Source organism: Mercenaria mercenaria, chromosome 2, assembly GCF_021730395.1.
Source record: "Mercenaria mercenaria strain notata chromosome 2, MADL_Memer_1, whole genome shotgun sequence".
Lineage (NCBI taxonomy): Eukaryota > Metazoa > Mollusca > Bivalvia > Venerida > Veneridae > Mercenaria > Mercenaria mercenaria.
Window position 1 is genome coordinate 119,204,064 of NC_069362.1, and position 16,439 is coordinate 119,220,502.

Sequence of the window (16,439 nt, forward strand, 5' to 3'; positions counted from 1 at the left end):
AAGTTACTATCTCCAAAACTAATGCAGATACTGGATTGAAACTCTATAGATATTTTAACATTTAGGGCAATACCTCGGTATTCCTGCTTCTGGGACAATGATTCGAATAGTCAAGCACTGGCAGCCTTACGGACAGCTCTTGTTTTATTCAACTTGTTTAATAAATTCAGCATGAAAAGACATCATGTAATATCTGCTATTTAAAATATTAAAATATCATTTAAAGCATTAAACTCATGTCTGAAGGAAACTATGCTACAAGTAATGTGTATCCGTTTGAAAGAAAAAAACTGGTCCAACAATTACACATATGATAAAAATATATCTTGTTGAAAGCTCCGATCTTTAGCTGGGCCAAGTTAAATTTAGGCATTTTCATAGAGGTAAAAAAAAGACTTTTTAATATTTTCTAGAATCGAAACAAATACATTTTATTCAGAAAACTAATAAATCTGTAAGTCTTGCATACGAGTGTCAGGTAATTGTTGATAGTTGTAATTAAGAAATAATTTATAGCAAAACCGTATTTTAACACTATTTATACACAATGGGCAGTTATATGTTGGGCGTAGTAGTTTATTTCGTACGACGTATTGCCAGTGTATAAATAGTGTTCGAAAATACTTTAGTAAGTAAGTAAGTAAGTAAAGACTTTATTTAATGAGGCTACACATTTGGTTTCCCAATCTTCCATGTGGGCCTCAACAATAAGTTATTAGCTCATCTGATTTTTTGAAAAAAAAAATGATGAGTTATTGTCATCACTTGAGCGGTTGTCGGCGTCGGCGTTGCCTGGTTAAGTTTTATGTTTAGGTCAGCTTTTCTCCTAAACTATCAAAGCTATTGCTTTGAAACTTGGAATACTTGTTCACCATCATAAGTTGACCCTGTATAGCAAGAAACATAACTCCATCTTGCTTTTTGCAAGATTTATGGCCCCTTTTGTACTTAGAAAATATCAGATTTCTTGGTTAAGTTTTATGTTTAGGTCAACTTTTCTCCTAAACTATGAAAGCTATTGCTTTGAAACTTGGAATACTTGTTCACCATCTTAAGCAGACCCTGTACATCAAGAAACATAACTCCATCTTGCTTTTTGCAAGAATTATTGCCCCTTTTGGACTTAGAAAATCAGTTTTCTTGGTTAAGTTTTATGTTTAGGTCAGCTTTTATCCTAAATTATCAAAGCTATTGCTATAAAACTTGCAACACTTGTTCACCATCATAAGCTGACCCTGTACAGCAAGAAACATAACTCCATCCTGCTTCTTGCAAGATTTATGGCCCCTTTTGGACTCAGAAAAAATCAGTTTTCTTGGTTAAGTTTTATGTTTAGGTCAACTTTTTCTCTTAAAGTATCAAAGCTATTGCTTTGAAACTTGCAACTCTTGTTCACCATCATAAGCTGACCCTGTACAGCAAGCAACCTAACTCCATCCAGCTTTTTGCAATAATTGTTGCCCCTTTTGGACTTAGAAAATCATTTTCTTGGTTGAGTATTATTTTTAAGTCAACTTTTCTCATAAACTATCAAAGCTTTTGCTTTAAAACTTGCAACAGTTTTTCACCATCATAAGTGGACATTGTACATCAAGAAACATAACTCTATCCTGCTTTTTGCAAGAATGATGGCCCTTTTTAGACTTAGAAAATCATAGGTAGGACAATATTTCTATTATACAAAAAAAATCAGATGAGCGTCAGCACCCGCAAGGCGGTGCTCTTGTTTTGATTCATATACTGGTATGTCTTTTATTGTTAAATTCAGATCAAATATGATAAAACTGTTCCTTGGTGCATGTATGGCGCCAAATCGTAGGTCATCATGTTCCTCTGTTTATACATGGCAGGACTGGAAATGGTAATACATCTTGCGGAATAGTTTCATTACAGCACAAATGGTGGCGAATTATTCTGCACAGTGATTAACAAACCCAGTGTTTGTGTAAATTAATCAAGACAGTTGTTTTATGTGACATTTCATTTTAAACATGTTTTTAAGTGAATTGTTTGATCAAAGTTGAAAGCGCTATTTCTCAATGCATATATGGTGCTAAATATCACGTGGACGTAACATCAACATAACATCATTGTGATGATTTAAGCATTGCTAGTAATATTAGAATGATAAAGAATGTTGGGTAATTTTGTCTTACCTATTGCAGTATTACGGGTAACGAGTACCTGGATATTCAGAATATCGCCTACGACACAGACTGGGACCTGTGGTCCAACTACGTGGCATTGGGAGTGATATCAGTTGGGTTCCTGATCCTAGCATACCTACGTCTGCTCTTCATGAACAAGCTTAGATAATCGACATGCGACTCAGGGAATTTGTTTTTTCTGTACCATTTTAGATACAGCAGTTTTGTATTGTATGGATAGTTATATACTTAAGTAACAGTAACAGACGTTCAGGGAAGTACAGACGTTCAGGGAAGTTTAGAAAGGCCTTGTAGATGACAATATACACAAGTTAATTGAATTCCAGTGTTTAATGGCATAAAAATATTTAAGAAATAATTTATAGCAAAAGAGGGTTTTAACACTATTTATGCACAATGGGCGGTTATACGTCGGGTGAAATTATTTGTACGACGTATTACTGCCCGAGTGTATTAAAAGTGTTAAAATATGGTTTTGCTATAACTTATTAGTCCCCTACTGGTTGAAAACCAGTTTCGGGGACTATAGGAATGCACTTTTCCGTCATTCCGTCCGTCCGTCTGTCCGTCCGTCCGTCCGCAATTTCGTGTCCGGTCCATAACTCTGCCATCCATGAAGGGATTTTAATATTACTAGGCACAAATGTTCCCCATGATGAGACGACGTGTCATGCGCAAAACCCGGACCTCTAGCTCAAAGGTCAAGGACACAATTGGAGGTCAAAGGTCAACAGGGCTTTTTTCCTGTCCGGTCCACAACTCTCCCATCCTTGAAGGGATTTTAGTATTACTTGGCACAAATGTTCCCCATGATGAGATGATGTGTCATGCGCAAATCCCGGACCCCTAGCTCAAAGGTCAAGGTCACAATTGGAGGTCAAAGGTCAACAGGGCTTTTTTCCTGTCCGGTCCATAACTCTCCCATCCATGAAGAGATTTTAATATTACTTGGCACAAATGTTCCCCATGAGGAGACGGCGTGTCATGCGCAAAACCTGGACCCCTAGCTTAAAGGTCAAGGTCACAATTGGAGGTCAAAGGTCAACAAGGCTTTTTTCCTGTCCGGTCCATAACTTTCCCATCTATGAAGGGATTTTAATATTACTTGGCACAAATGTACCTCATAATAAGACGATGTGTCATGCACAACTTTCAGACCCCTAGCTCAAAGGTCAAGGTCACACTTAGCAGTCAAATGTTAACATAGCATGAACAGGGTCTGTTTCGTGTCCGGTCCATAACTCTGACATTCATTAAGGAATTTTAATATCACTTAGCACAAGTGTTCCCCATGATGAGATGACGTGTCATGCGCAAATCCCAGACCCCTAGCTCAAAGGTCAAGGTCACAATTAGGGGTCAAAGGTCAACAGAGTTTTTTTCCTGTCCCATCCATAACTCTCCCATCCATGAAGGGATTTTAATATTACTTGGCACAAATGTTCCCCATGATGAGACAACATGTCATGTCAAAGCCCAGACCCTTAGCTCAAAGGTCAAGGTCACAATTGGAGGTCAAAGGTCAATAAGGTTTTTGCCCTGTCCGATCCAGAACTCTGTCATCCATCAAGGGATTACAATATTACTTGGCATAAATGTTTCCCATGATGAGACGACGTGTCATGCGCAACACCCAATACCCTAGCTTAAATGTCAAGGTCACACTGAGATCAAAGGTCAAGAGGATTTTTTTCCTGTCCGGTCTATAACTTTGTCATGCAAAGCAGGATTTAGATATCAGTTGGCACAAATATTCCCCTGGATGAGACAACATGTCATGCGCAAGAACCAGGTCCCTAGGTCTAAGGTCAAGGTCATATTTAGAGGTCAAAGGTCAGGTTCAAGAATGACTTTGTACGGGACATTTCTTCTTCATGCATGGAGGGATTTTGATGCAACTTGGACCAAATGTTCACCACCATGAGGCACCCTTGTTTTTAGAATTACGTCCCTTTGTTGTTACTATAAATAGATTTTATTGTAACTTTTTTATTACTGGCGGTAGAGAAAAATCGAGACCACTTTTCTGTGGTACAGCATGCATGTTATATCCAATTTTTAGGTGTATTTTGACCTATCTCTACCTGGTAAAGAGTTTCTTGTGGACTTGTATTATATAGATTTTTTTTTTTTTTTTTAAGAATAATTTCCCTTTGTTGTTACTATAAATAACTTACATGATAACATTTTTATAATCAGCCAAAAAAATTCAATATGAAAACAACTGTAGGTTTTTATATATATAAATTTTAATCAAAGTGTTTTGTTATAACATATTGTATATATAGTACAATATTGTTTATACATCATTGACAGATATCAGTTCATTATGTTATACTGCAGTAGAGAAAATTAGGTGCCTTCCAGTAGGGGACTTTGTATTGCATGGCAATACTTCATTCACTTGTTTTGATTCTAATATGCCTTTAATCTAAAACAGTGGATAAAATATAGTAGCGTTCTTTCTTGGTCGCAACAAAAACTTTGACGTCACTGCATGTTAACGTGATGTCATTCTACCGTAAGCATGTTTTAACAGAGGCAAGCATATTAGAATGTTATTTAATTCCATGAAAGTATGTATAAATAAAGTTAATACCTCTAAGCATTTTTATTAAAACACAATATTTTTTTACACTTGTTTTCTTTGAGTAAAACTTGCATGTGTGCATGTTTACACATTTCAGATTTTTTTTATATCATGTCAGGTGTCGACAAATACCTGTACATACAAGACCAATTTTTCCATCTTGTAATGGAAGTTATTTAGTGTGCATATTTATATGAAAATTTTTATATCTTGGAAATATGTGCTCAGATTCATATATCTGGTAGATATGTACTTAAATTCATTTGTCTGGGAAATATGTAATTGTAGCAATAAGTTACAACTAATGACGGACCTTCACATTTGTTTCTTTCTTTATATTTGATTTACAAAAAAAGAACTTTGTATAATGTAACCTTGACATGTTTGCTGGAATTGTTAAAATGGTAATGAGGAACATAATATAAATTGTTTAGAAGTACAGTAAAACACAGCTTGTTCAAACATAAAAGGTACAAACACTTCTGCTAGCCAGAGTATGGATGGCACGAGCACTCAGTCTGGCTCAAGTATTGTTGGCTAGCTCGAGTATTGTTGGCACAAGTACTTTGGCTAGCTTTAGTATCAATGGCAAGAGCACTGAGGTGAGCTCAAGTATTGGTGATACAAATACTTGGGCTAGCTTGAGGAGTTTATGTGGTTCACAACCGTTTTTCTTATACTTTCAATGTTTGTATCCCTCAAAAATCCTGGACAACTCATTTTGTTCATTCCCTTGCATTCTTGAACAATCAGGGTTCTACTGCAGAGGTAAACATTCTTCAGCATACCTCAAGAAATTGGTGAGAAAAATATTTATGTTTACAGATAATCACTGAATTAGTTATTAATTTTTAGAATAATTATAATGTTAAGGATGATATAGTGTGTTGTCCAAAAGTTCCTCAAAGGTCAAGGTCACAGGCTCATATCAAGTTGTATTGTGATAGCTTAGATAATCCAGGGTTTCTGAAATCTGCTTATTAATTGGTACTTCAAAATTTTACTCCTGTAGCGCGACAGTTTTAGTTTGTTTGGCAATATTTGATTAATGTATAGTTACTGGGGTTAGACAGAGGGCATAATTTTAGACTATTTTTTCCTCTAGAATAAGAAACATTGCCTCTGGGCATAATTACAACAACAGGTAGTTGTCAGTCCATTAAAAAAAAAGAAATTGCCAGTTATGTCAATAGGTGGTAAGTTAAGGCTCTGGCAATTATAAGTAATTAACATTGAAGACTTGATTTCTGGACTACTGGTCATAGAATTTTAATGTATCCCTGCACGCTCACTCTGATAAATGCAGAATTTTCTGGCAGCCCTGGACTACGGACATGGGATTTCTAAAACCCTTTATTCTGCTGTATTCTGTAAATTTTTATCTTTTCTAGTTTCATGTAGCATTTGTTTCAGAAATTGTTATGTTGTGTTGATATTTTAGTTTATTTTTGTTATACTTTTTCTTGAAATGTCCCGGTTGTTCATATTGTCTCGTACCTTACAACCAAATGAAGGATATAGCCAATGTAATTTTTGATGTTTTGAAAAAATTATTTCACATTATTAGCTGTAATGACTGGTACTGTGCTGTTAAAAACAAAACTCTTATGTCTTTTTGCAAAAGATCTGTGTGTTTTCCCTGACTGAACGAAGGTGATGAATGTGCTGCTGGCATGCACTGACACAGTACATTGCAGTTTCATGCACACAAGATTGCATAATTATGTGGACTGTATGTATATAGACTCTATGTACAAAAATTATTGTTTTACTATGGATACTAAACATGACTTATGTATATTGTTAGTATTATTAGATAGTATAGTAACAAAAAAGAAAGTCCCACAATTCTGCAAAATATTTTTCTGAAAGAACCTAACTTGCACTATGCACAAGATTTGGGGAGGAGGGGGGGTACAAAAATGATTGTTTTACTATGGATACTAAACATGACTAATGTATATTGTTGATATTATTAGACTTACTGAAAAAAAATGATTACTTTTATTTGTCTTTCATATTAAAATGTTTACCATGGTATACTTATATACTGTAAATACTTATGAAACCGTTGTTTTTTTTTTTGCGAAATGTTGTAGTTATGGCCAGTACAGCTACATTAAGTTTTGTGCCGATACAAATTCATGGATTTCAACTTTTGAAGATAAATGGGAATTTGTTAGTTTATAGAGATATAATGCCACATATTGATGGAATCCTGGAAACCTAAAAAGTCTGTCCCCAATACATAGTAATGTTTACCAAGTATTTTAATTGTACCTCAATAAATCGTCGTTTTCAATATACACACATGTATATAAATGGTGTTAAGTTTATACAGCCTATGTGTATATGTTCCATAGACTTGCCAAAAGACAATCTTTTATTTATTTTTTTATGTACTCATTTCCAGTAAATACTGTGTATTCACTTACTGCTCAAATGTTTTCATATGTTACAGCTGCATTGTGTGCTTAAATCTAGTCCAGTTTTGCAACATTTTTTGTTAAGTCAAGTTTTTGAAAGTCAACCTAGGCAGATCTATTGTATTAGGGCCTTTATTGATCAAGATTAAATCTGAAACTGAAGACTGGTGTTATGTAAAGCAAATTTTCAATTTGCTATAATTGTGTTGATAGTTCAGTTTATACTGGTAACATATATGTCATGCAAGATGAAACTTTAATAAACACATCTTTATCATACATGTAACACAAAAACTGAAAAACAAAAAATGTAAATTGCAATTAAGTGTTCTGAGTAAAGGACTTACAGAACAAGTCTCATAGTCATCAGGTTATAGTTAGTCCACCAGAAATAATGGCATAGATAAGGTAGAATAAAGCCTGGACTCGAATATTAAATATTAATATAAAAATATTAAAACAGCAATGTTACTATCTTTCTAAAGGTAAATGACATTATAATAAAATGCTTGACATGTTGATTATTCCCAACTTACTTATATATTCTTACTGTAGCTTGAAATGTGCAGATCTCATTGGTTATAGGTAAATACCTCAAAAACAAGCTCACAAACTTCTACATTTTATTGCACCTTATTATATATTTTGTTTATTTATGACTGGGAGGAGTTTCATTAAAACCTATGTTGCAGATAAAATGTACAAATGCTTTTAATTTGTACAATATATTTAATAAAACACCAAACGACTTGTGTCGAGCTGGTTAAACCAAAAGTAAGACAGAAATCCATGTCACATTTTATTTTCACTGTATCACTGTACAATGTTTTGCCATTAGTTGCCGTATTGTTTTATTTTCTGTATTTTGATACAACAGATACATTTGCTTTATTTTGTACTCCTTGAAAATATAAAAAGTTTATAGCATACAATTTGTTGTCCTTATATTTTATACCATGAACTGACAAAATTCACATCTCAAGACTTCAAGTGTTTGATCCATCTTTTCTGTTACAATGTTTTGCCTTATGTAAGATAATACTTTATAAATTTACGTCATTCTAAAGAAGCCCGAGAAAGACGTATTCCATGAATGAAGAGCACTCGAAGTTGTGTAAAAACGTACAGATTTTCAAAACCAAAGAATAAGCACGGTAAAAGTGGGGAGTCCTGTTTCAATACTCGAGCAAATCTGAGTATTATCTGACCTATTGCATTGTAGCATTCAGACTAGTCTGCAAGCTCAGATTTCTAAAGTCAGAACCTTGTATACTGCATTTGGTAACTTTGACGATGGGTATAGTTTTGTTAAACTTGGCAAACACTGACAAGTCAGTCCAAAATGCATGTGAATATTCAGCAGCCTCATCTCTGAAAGTAGCACAAACTACTTTGTGTGAATTCTTAACAACCTAAAAAGTCTACAGTATTTATTACAATGCAAAATAAAAGTTGCTCGAAAATTGTACAATCTACACCATTACAACAAGAGGGCCATGATGGCCCTATATCGCTCACCTGAGTACCATTGCTTTAACTAAAAACAAAAAGAAAAAATTCTTACAAGGTACAGATATGTCAAAATACACCTAAAAATTGGAGGTACCAATGTTGTACCACAGAAAAGTGGTTTCAGATTTTCCCTACGGCCAGTAATAAAAAAGTTACTAAATAAGGTATTTATAGTAACATAAAAGGGAAGTAATAAAAAAAAAATTGTAAGCAAACAAAAGAAGGATCTGCCAAATAAAAACGAGCACTGCAATGCAACGCAAATGCAGAGCAATATTCACATAAAACAAAGTCATATGACCTTTGACCCCTAAGTGTGACCTTGACATTGAATTTAGCCATCCGAAACATGCGCTCTGCACATCCTTTCAATCAGTGAACATTTGTGTCAGGTTTCTCCGAAATCCATCAAAGGGTTCAAGAGTTACAGAGCGGAAGGGAAATTGCTAACCAACACACAGACAGACAGATGGACACCGAGGCAATAACATAATACGTCCCTGCGAGCGTATAAAAAAGAATCGAGATCTTATAGTGATACAAGTTGTGTGCAAGTTTGGTTAAAATCAAATTATAAATGAAGCTGCTATTGTGCAGACAAGGTCAAAATAGCCAATTTTGGCCCTTTCAGGGCCCATAACTCTGGAACCCATTACGGGATCTGGCCGGTTCAAGAATGGAACCAAGATCTTTTGGTGACACAAGTTTTGTGCAAGTTTGATTAAATTCAAATTATAAATGAAGCTGCTATTGTGTAGACAAGGTCAAAATAGCTAATTCCGACCCTATCAGGGGCCATAACTCTGGAACCCATTAAGGGATCTGGCCGGTTCAAGAAAGGAACCAAGATCTTATGGTAACACAAATTTTGTGCAAGTTTGGTTAAAATCAAATCATAAATGAAGTTGCTATTGTGCAGACAAGGTCAAAATAGCTAATTCTGACCCCTTCAGGGGCCATAACTCTGGAACCCATGAAGGAATCTTGCCAGTTCCAGAAAGGAACCAAGATCTTATGGTGATACAAGATGTGTGCAAGTTTGGTAAAAATCAAATCATAAATAAAGCTGCTATTGTGCAGACAAGGTCAAAATAGCTAATTTTGGCCCTTCCAGGGGCCGTAACTCTGGAACCCATAACAGGATCTTGCCAGTTCAAGAAAGGAACTGAGATCTTATGGTGATACAAGTTGTGTGCAAGTTTGGTTAAAATAAAATCATAAATGAAACCACTATCGTGCAGACAAGAAACTGTTGACGGACACATGCACGGACTGACGACAGACGAAGGGTGATCACAAAAGCTCACCTTGTCACTATGTGACAGGTGAGCTAAAAATGCATATGACAGAGTCCTGATAAGTCACTGAGGTGTATCAAAGTCATGTATGATCATCACTTGGTGGTTCTTTCTTGATTTTCTTTGGTTTGCTATACCTCAGCTCTGACCTTCCAAATGGACAGATGTCTTTGTTGAGGCATTCCGAACACTTTGGGTTAACAGGTAGGCATGTCTGCTGCCCAAATCCTACCAACAGATGGTTAATATCTGTCCAGTACTCTCTGAAATAAAAATAATTTAGAATATAGTAAAACTGAGTGTGCGCATGCGTGAACGGGTCTAGCTTCTTTTTTTTTTCAACAATTTTGTAACTGAAACATTCAATCTATTACAGTTTCAGACGTACAATATGCAAAAACAAATACTCTATAAATGGTTAATTTCAAATATGGACATGTTTGCAAATGGGAAGTCTTCACAAAGTCTAAATCAAGCGTAAGTTAGATTGACAATGTCATGTTAATTAGTTTCTCACAATTTAATAAAACTGAAAAAGTTCAGCTGCTTCATGCTAGTAATATGTCGGAACAAGTAATGACCTTATGATAAAGGGTGATCTCCGCAAATCATCTGTTAAGAATGATTTAAATTTCCTTGAATGTGCAATATTTGTATGCCTGCGAAATGGGACGTATTATGGGATCACCTGTGAGGTTTTCAAAGCTGTATGCTGACTAACTTTGGCCACATTTTATATGGGCAAAATATCTTAGCCAAGTTCAATAACCAGCTGAGCCCCCACCTCTCTCCCCAAAAACTGCAAAATTGAGTGTCTATTCTCTAACTTGAGCAGTTCTTATCCAAATTTCTGCAAACTGGGTCTCAATGTTTTCAGGCATAGTATGTCAGACAATTTCAATAACCATCTAGATTTTTCCAGTGACTGATGTTGTGACCACTGAATTACTTAAATATTCCATATCCAATGTTTATCAAACTTTGTCACAATGATTACTGGCATAGTATCTCGGGCAATTCAATACCTAGCCAGACAGTACCAGTCACTTTATTACTTACAGCCCTTGAATTACTTGTAACTTCAAAAACTGACTGTCTATTAAATAACTCAAGCACTTCTTTCTAATGTTCATCAAACTTTAGTCAGAGTGTTTATAGGTATATGAGCTTTTGTTTATCTGGAACTGTGACCCTTGAATTAGTCAAAGTTAAGAGAATTAACAAACAGACAAGTAGTCTCCAAAATAAGTAGAGTATTTTGCAAGTCAAAAGCAATTTTCTGTCGCAAACAAAATTTTAGGAATTTCACAGAATATTCACTTTCACAATATACCAAAAGTCTTAAAATACTGAATGAATATTCCTTGTTTTTAAGCCATCCCACTAAATATACCAAATTTACAGATGTGAACAGTCCCAAAATATTGAATTTTTTTTCAAAATTTCAAAATTTCATGTATACTTGAAAATTATTCAGTTAGATTTTTAAGGAACCATTTATAAGAGAATATATGATTTAAAATGAAAATGTTAAGCCCCCTACTTTTAAAATGGGTTGATGAAAAATATTTTAAGTTGTATAGGAATGTTAAAGACTTCAATTGGTCTGGATCTATTCAAATTATATGGACTAATAAGTATAGGTCCATGGCTAAAATGCACTATTTCCATAAGAATTTCATGGTTTGAAACATAAAAATCCGCATCTAAAGCCCACAAAGCTGTTTTAATTTTTTTTTTTCGAAAGTGTTGCAATACATTAAAACAGCTATAAAATGTCTTACTGTGTTCAAAAATTAAACTTTTTGGCAACAGCCTCAATTATACATATAAAATGAAAGTATGCTTGGCTGAAAATATGGGCATTTTGCATGTTTTGCTGCTGACAAAGCCTTAAGAAAAATGTAGGTCAGCTATGGTCCGTTGTTGAATAACCAAATTTCCAGTGCATACAACAACATGCCTCACCTTGGCAGCCAGTCTTCAAGTGCCTTTCTTGTGTCCTCAGGTTGTTTTGTTGTCTTCTTCACCCATCCAAGTCGATTAGAGATTCTATGTACATGTGTATCAACTCCTATGCCTGTAAAATATGGAATCACTGATAGCATTTCCCCCCGCAAAATTTGTGGCAGATAACATCTAGTGCATTGCATATTGCAATACTGTAGAATAAGTATGAACAAGAGATGTTGAAATTCTATGAAAACCAGAGTTTTCAAACATTTGAACAGTGATCTTAATCTTACAGTTGCCACAAAATCAATCCACCAACCTTTCTGTCCTATTAAGCTAGCTACATACCAAGTTCCATCACAATAAGTTATAACTCATTCGTACTTGGTGTCACTGACCAAAAAGCATTTTTTTATTTTTAATAACAGTGACCCCAAATATAAAATCCAGCACTAGTTGTTCATTATAAGCTTGTTGTATACCAAGGCTATTGACTGTATGTCAATCCTTACTTTCATAAAGCAGAAACCAACTTTTTTGATGATGCCAGTGAAAAAATAAACTTTTCTTCTCCAAATAAGCGCGACCTTGACCCTATGTCATCTCAATGGCTCTTTTGTATTGCCAAAAACAACATCAACAACAATAACAAGCAAAAACAAACTGAAAATCTGAACTGGGATTAGATTAACTACCTATCTGCTGCCCTCCGACATTTCTATATTCAAAGACCACTGCACCACACTGGAATTTCCAAAGTATCCAGATCAGTTAAGTTATGCTGATCTTGAACGAAACCCCACTGACCCCATATGCAATCAATCCAAGCCTTGGTTTTTCTGTATGTTACCTATAGGCCAAGTTTAATTTCAATATAAATCCAAGCTAAAGTTATTACACAAATTATTTTTCTTTCTTTCTATTTTTAGTAACAGTAACCCTGGCCTGGAATTCAATGGCCCAATATGCAGTCCCAACCTTAGTCTTACTGTAAGCTACCTACAGACCATGTTTCATTACACTATCTCATCCCAAAATGGCAAACAAGTAATTTAACAGAAATGAAAAACTTCACATTGTTCATCCAGCAACTAATACTGTAATAAACCTAATTAACCCTTACCCTGCTAAATTTCTATAACAAACTTGTCCATTTTTCAATTTGGACAGTACCAATAGCTGTTAAAAGGGGTGCTTACCAAAAAAATACTGACTGAATGTCGAACAGTGCAGATCTTGATAAGACTGCATGGATGTTGCATGCTGATCATGATCTACACTGATCACAAAGGCAGAGTCAATCACGACCAGCATGATATGGGTTGTCTGTTAAATTGTTGCAATTATCAGTATCCGTGAGTGAGACTTTGCATTTTTAAAGCTGTTTGACGTTTTGACATCTATAGACCCTTTTGAAATAGGTAGTGGTAACAAAAGCTACCAATATTAGTCATCCAAAAGATAATACAAACCAAAACTAAACAGCGTTTGCTTCATATTTAAAATACCTTCTATTTGGTTCCATGCACATTTCATAACCAAATAAGCCATCTTGGGGCCAACCCCTGGTAGTTTACACAGGTCTTGAACAGTGGTAGGAATGTCACCTTTATACTGTGTTTTAAGTATCTCACTGGTTTTCTTTATATATTCCACTTTCCTCTGAAAAAAAGATAATTTTACACTTATGAAATGGCATCATCAACATACTATAAATATATATATATATAGTAACTTGTAGACAGGTACTGACTTATCACACAACACAAATAAATTTATTCACACTTTTTGCATTACTAGTAAGAAAGCAAACAAAATCTCCTTCATAAATATTGATAGTTTTCATAATTAACATAACTTTAAGAGTATTCAAGATGCATAATTATTATGCTGATGACTGGCTGTAGAACTTGCTGATTAATTACTTTGAAGATCACAAAAGATCATGATTTTCTACTGCTAACCTTCCAGAAGCCAACAGGGTAGATAAGCTCCCCCAATACTTTATCAGAGGTAGAGAGAATGTTTTCATTGGTACAACCATGTGATCTCAGTTTGGCCATTGCTGCAGATGTGATCTGGTCTTTGGTCTGACTTGACAGCATCAGAGAGAGTAATACTTGATATCTGTAGACCTGAAAAATTTATGAATACAGCCTCATTCAATGTATCACAATATGCACTTAATATTTGTCACTGACAATCTGAGGAGTAAAAAAAACTACCAAGAGTGGGTCATAAAATAGAAGCATTATTATGTAATAATGAATTAAAAAATGGAAACAAAATATAAAACAATACAACCAAGTAACACTGAATGAGCTTTTTGACTGATTTTTCACAATAATTTCAACTGAAAATGTCTATAATTTAAAGCTGACATCTAACAAAAAAAAATCAACTGTCCATCAATAAATTTGACTGCTGATACAAAATGATACAAAAATGAAATCACCCCTGTACTAACCAGGTTCAGTCAAGTTGAACTGAGGACAACTTTTACTGTTTTAGCCATGATAATAGTTAGCATCAATGAAGGGTTGCAAAAATCAAAGAATTTATATGAAACTTATGAACTTTTATGAAATTGGCCTATATACATATATGTGATGCACGGTTATAAAATAGAATGACATATATTTACATTCGGCCTATTCTTTTCCACTGAAACTTTTGAGGTTCATTTCGTATGAAAAGCAAAGGAAAAGGCGCGAAAGTTACGTCATCGCTGCTTAGTGATAACCGACCGCCGTTTTGACAACATCGGCGTATAGTCAGGGAGAACGTTCCTTAAATGACATCGCAGTTGTTCCGTCTGTTGAATAGAGTGGCCGGGAAGCTGATTTTAATGTTAAATGCTGCAAATTCTATGCAATTCATAATATTACATAGTTTACAAATGGAAAGGAAAAATAATGTAAATATAAGAAATGAAACTATTTTTTCGGTGTCCATGCGAAATGAACGACAGAATAGGATCAGCAAATGGAACATGATCGCTAGATTGCCAATCATACTGTGTCGTTCATTTCGCATGAACACCGAAAAAAATCATTTCATTTCTTAAATAACCTCTGGTTTAGCTTTCTCATCACTGATTACATCACATCCCATTGTGTCAACTGGAGCATCCCATGCTTTCCTCATTTCAAAGATGTTATCTAGCTGCTGTTTCCACATTGGGGGGAACCAAATATTCTGAACATCTCCAATGTGACCAACTTCTGTCTCCTTGTTCAATTTTTGTTCTTCAGTCTTTACAGTGGAATGCAAAACATTAACTCTATCGCTATAAACATCATTTGTTTCGATCTTTATTTCAATGTGTTCTCTTTTCCTTCTTAATTTGCTACTTAACGTTTTAGAATCGTCACTACTTGCAGTAACTTTTGACTGGGCTTTCCCAGTATGACTGACCCCAGTGTTAGGTTTGGAGGTGTTAGCATCCTTAATGCCTTTTGTCATACAAGTGGATCTAGTTAATCTCGTTGGTAAAAAGTATTTTGATTTGCTCATAGCCTCAAACTGAACGATTCTTGTGCCTTTTTTTGGAAGTTCGTAAAAATATCTCCCAGACTTCAAAATGTGTTGCATCCCACCATGAAGGGAATTCCCGCTATGTTGCATTTGATTGGTCGATAACAAATGTCAACATAGTCGCTTATCTAAAATAAGAAAAATAAATACAGTTTAATTTCAATTGAAGCTCAGGATTTTGTTTGAATTTGAAAAAGTAATAACTAAATATTTATTATGTAATTATTCTATGTTAAAATGCTTTAAAGAGAGTCTGACTCTACCTTGTTTATTTAATTTTTGTTAACGGTGTTGAAGCGGCCCTATTTGAGGTGAAGGACGTGGTAGAGGTTGTTTAGGAGAATAATTTCGATGACGTAATGGATAATAATTTGAATTTTTACGACAACGATTGCGACAGTCATTTAAATACACTATTTGTCATAATAAATAATAAGTATGATCAATGATTAACAAATTATCGATGGTTTAAATTATTCTCCATTTGGTTTAAATATTTGATCATTAAATATTCTCCATATACCTACTATTCCCTATTTAGGCAAAGAAGGAATAAACATTATTCATTTCGTCAATGAAATTATTCTCCATTTGGTTGTACTGCAGTAGTTATAAATTATTATCCATTTCAGTAATAAGTTTATTCGTTACAGGTACGCATCATATACATTACCGGCCCTTCGTGCAGCCGGTCGTCGGCTAGTCCTAGACGTCGGCCACCCAGAAATAAAATATTATCCATTTTGGCAATGAAATTAGATGTATTCTCAATTTGGTAGTTGTTATAAATTATTATCCATTTCAGTAATACATGTGCACATCATATACACTACCGGGGCTTCGGCCGGTCGTCGGCTACCCAGAAATAAAATATTATCCATTTCGGCAATCAAATTAGATATATTCTCCATTTGGTAGTAGTTATAAATTATTATCCATTTCAGTAATACAGGTA

The 16,439-nt window shown here is 34.7% G+C and overlaps 2 protein-coding genes across 4 annotated transcripts in view; one reads left to right on the forward strand and one right to left on the reverse strand.

The window, feature by feature from the left end:
- The window catches only part of LOC123565032 (broad substrate specificity ATP-binding cassette transporter ABCG2-like), a 65,891-nt gene extending 57,775 nt beyond the window's left edge, over positions 1 to 8,116 (forward strand). For all 3 annotated transcript variants that reach the window (XM_053537671.1, XM_053537669.1, XM_053537670.1), the window contains one exon: positions 2,166 to 8,116. In XM_053537671.1, the coding sequence (XP_053393646.1) occupies positions 2,166 to 2,316 (151 nt within the window). In that variant the 3' untranslated portion in view covers positions 2,317 to 8,116. The remainder of the gene's footprint in view (positions 1 to 2,165) is intronic.
- Positions 7,971 to 15,578, reverse strand: LOC123565028 (endonuclease III-like protein 1). The gene is made up of 5 exons (XM_045359010.2): positions 15,020 to 15,578; positions 13,912 to 14,082; positions 13,456 to 13,609; positions 11,963 to 12,074; positions 7,971 to 10,257 (listed from the first exon to the last, which is right to left on the reverse strand). The coding sequence occupies exons 1-5, from the start codon at positions 15,572 to 15,574 to the stop codon at positions 10,077 to 10,079; spliced, it is 1,173 nt and encodes a 390-aa protein (XP_045214945.2). The 5' UTR covers positions 15,575 to 15,578; the 3' UTR covers positions 7,971 to 10,076.
- Positions 15,579 to 16,439: the final 861 nt, after the last annotated feature.

What these genes read in the sequence shown, in the direction of transcription:
- LOC123565028 (XM_045359010.2), bottom strand. Translation starts at nt 15,574, where the DNA reads ATGCAACATAGCGGGAATTCCCTTCATGGTGGGATGCAACACATTTTG. An exon ending in ATGAGAAAGCTAAACCAGAG is followed by an intron (nt 14,083 to 15,019) that starts GTTATTTAAGAA and finishes TAAATTTTTCAG; the next exon opens with GTCTACAGATATCAAGTATT. An exon ending in ACCCTGTTGGCTTCTGGAAG is followed by an intron (nt 13,610 to 13,911) that starts GTTAGCAGTAGA and finishes TCTTTTTTTCAG; the next exon opens with AGGAAAGTGGAATATATAAA.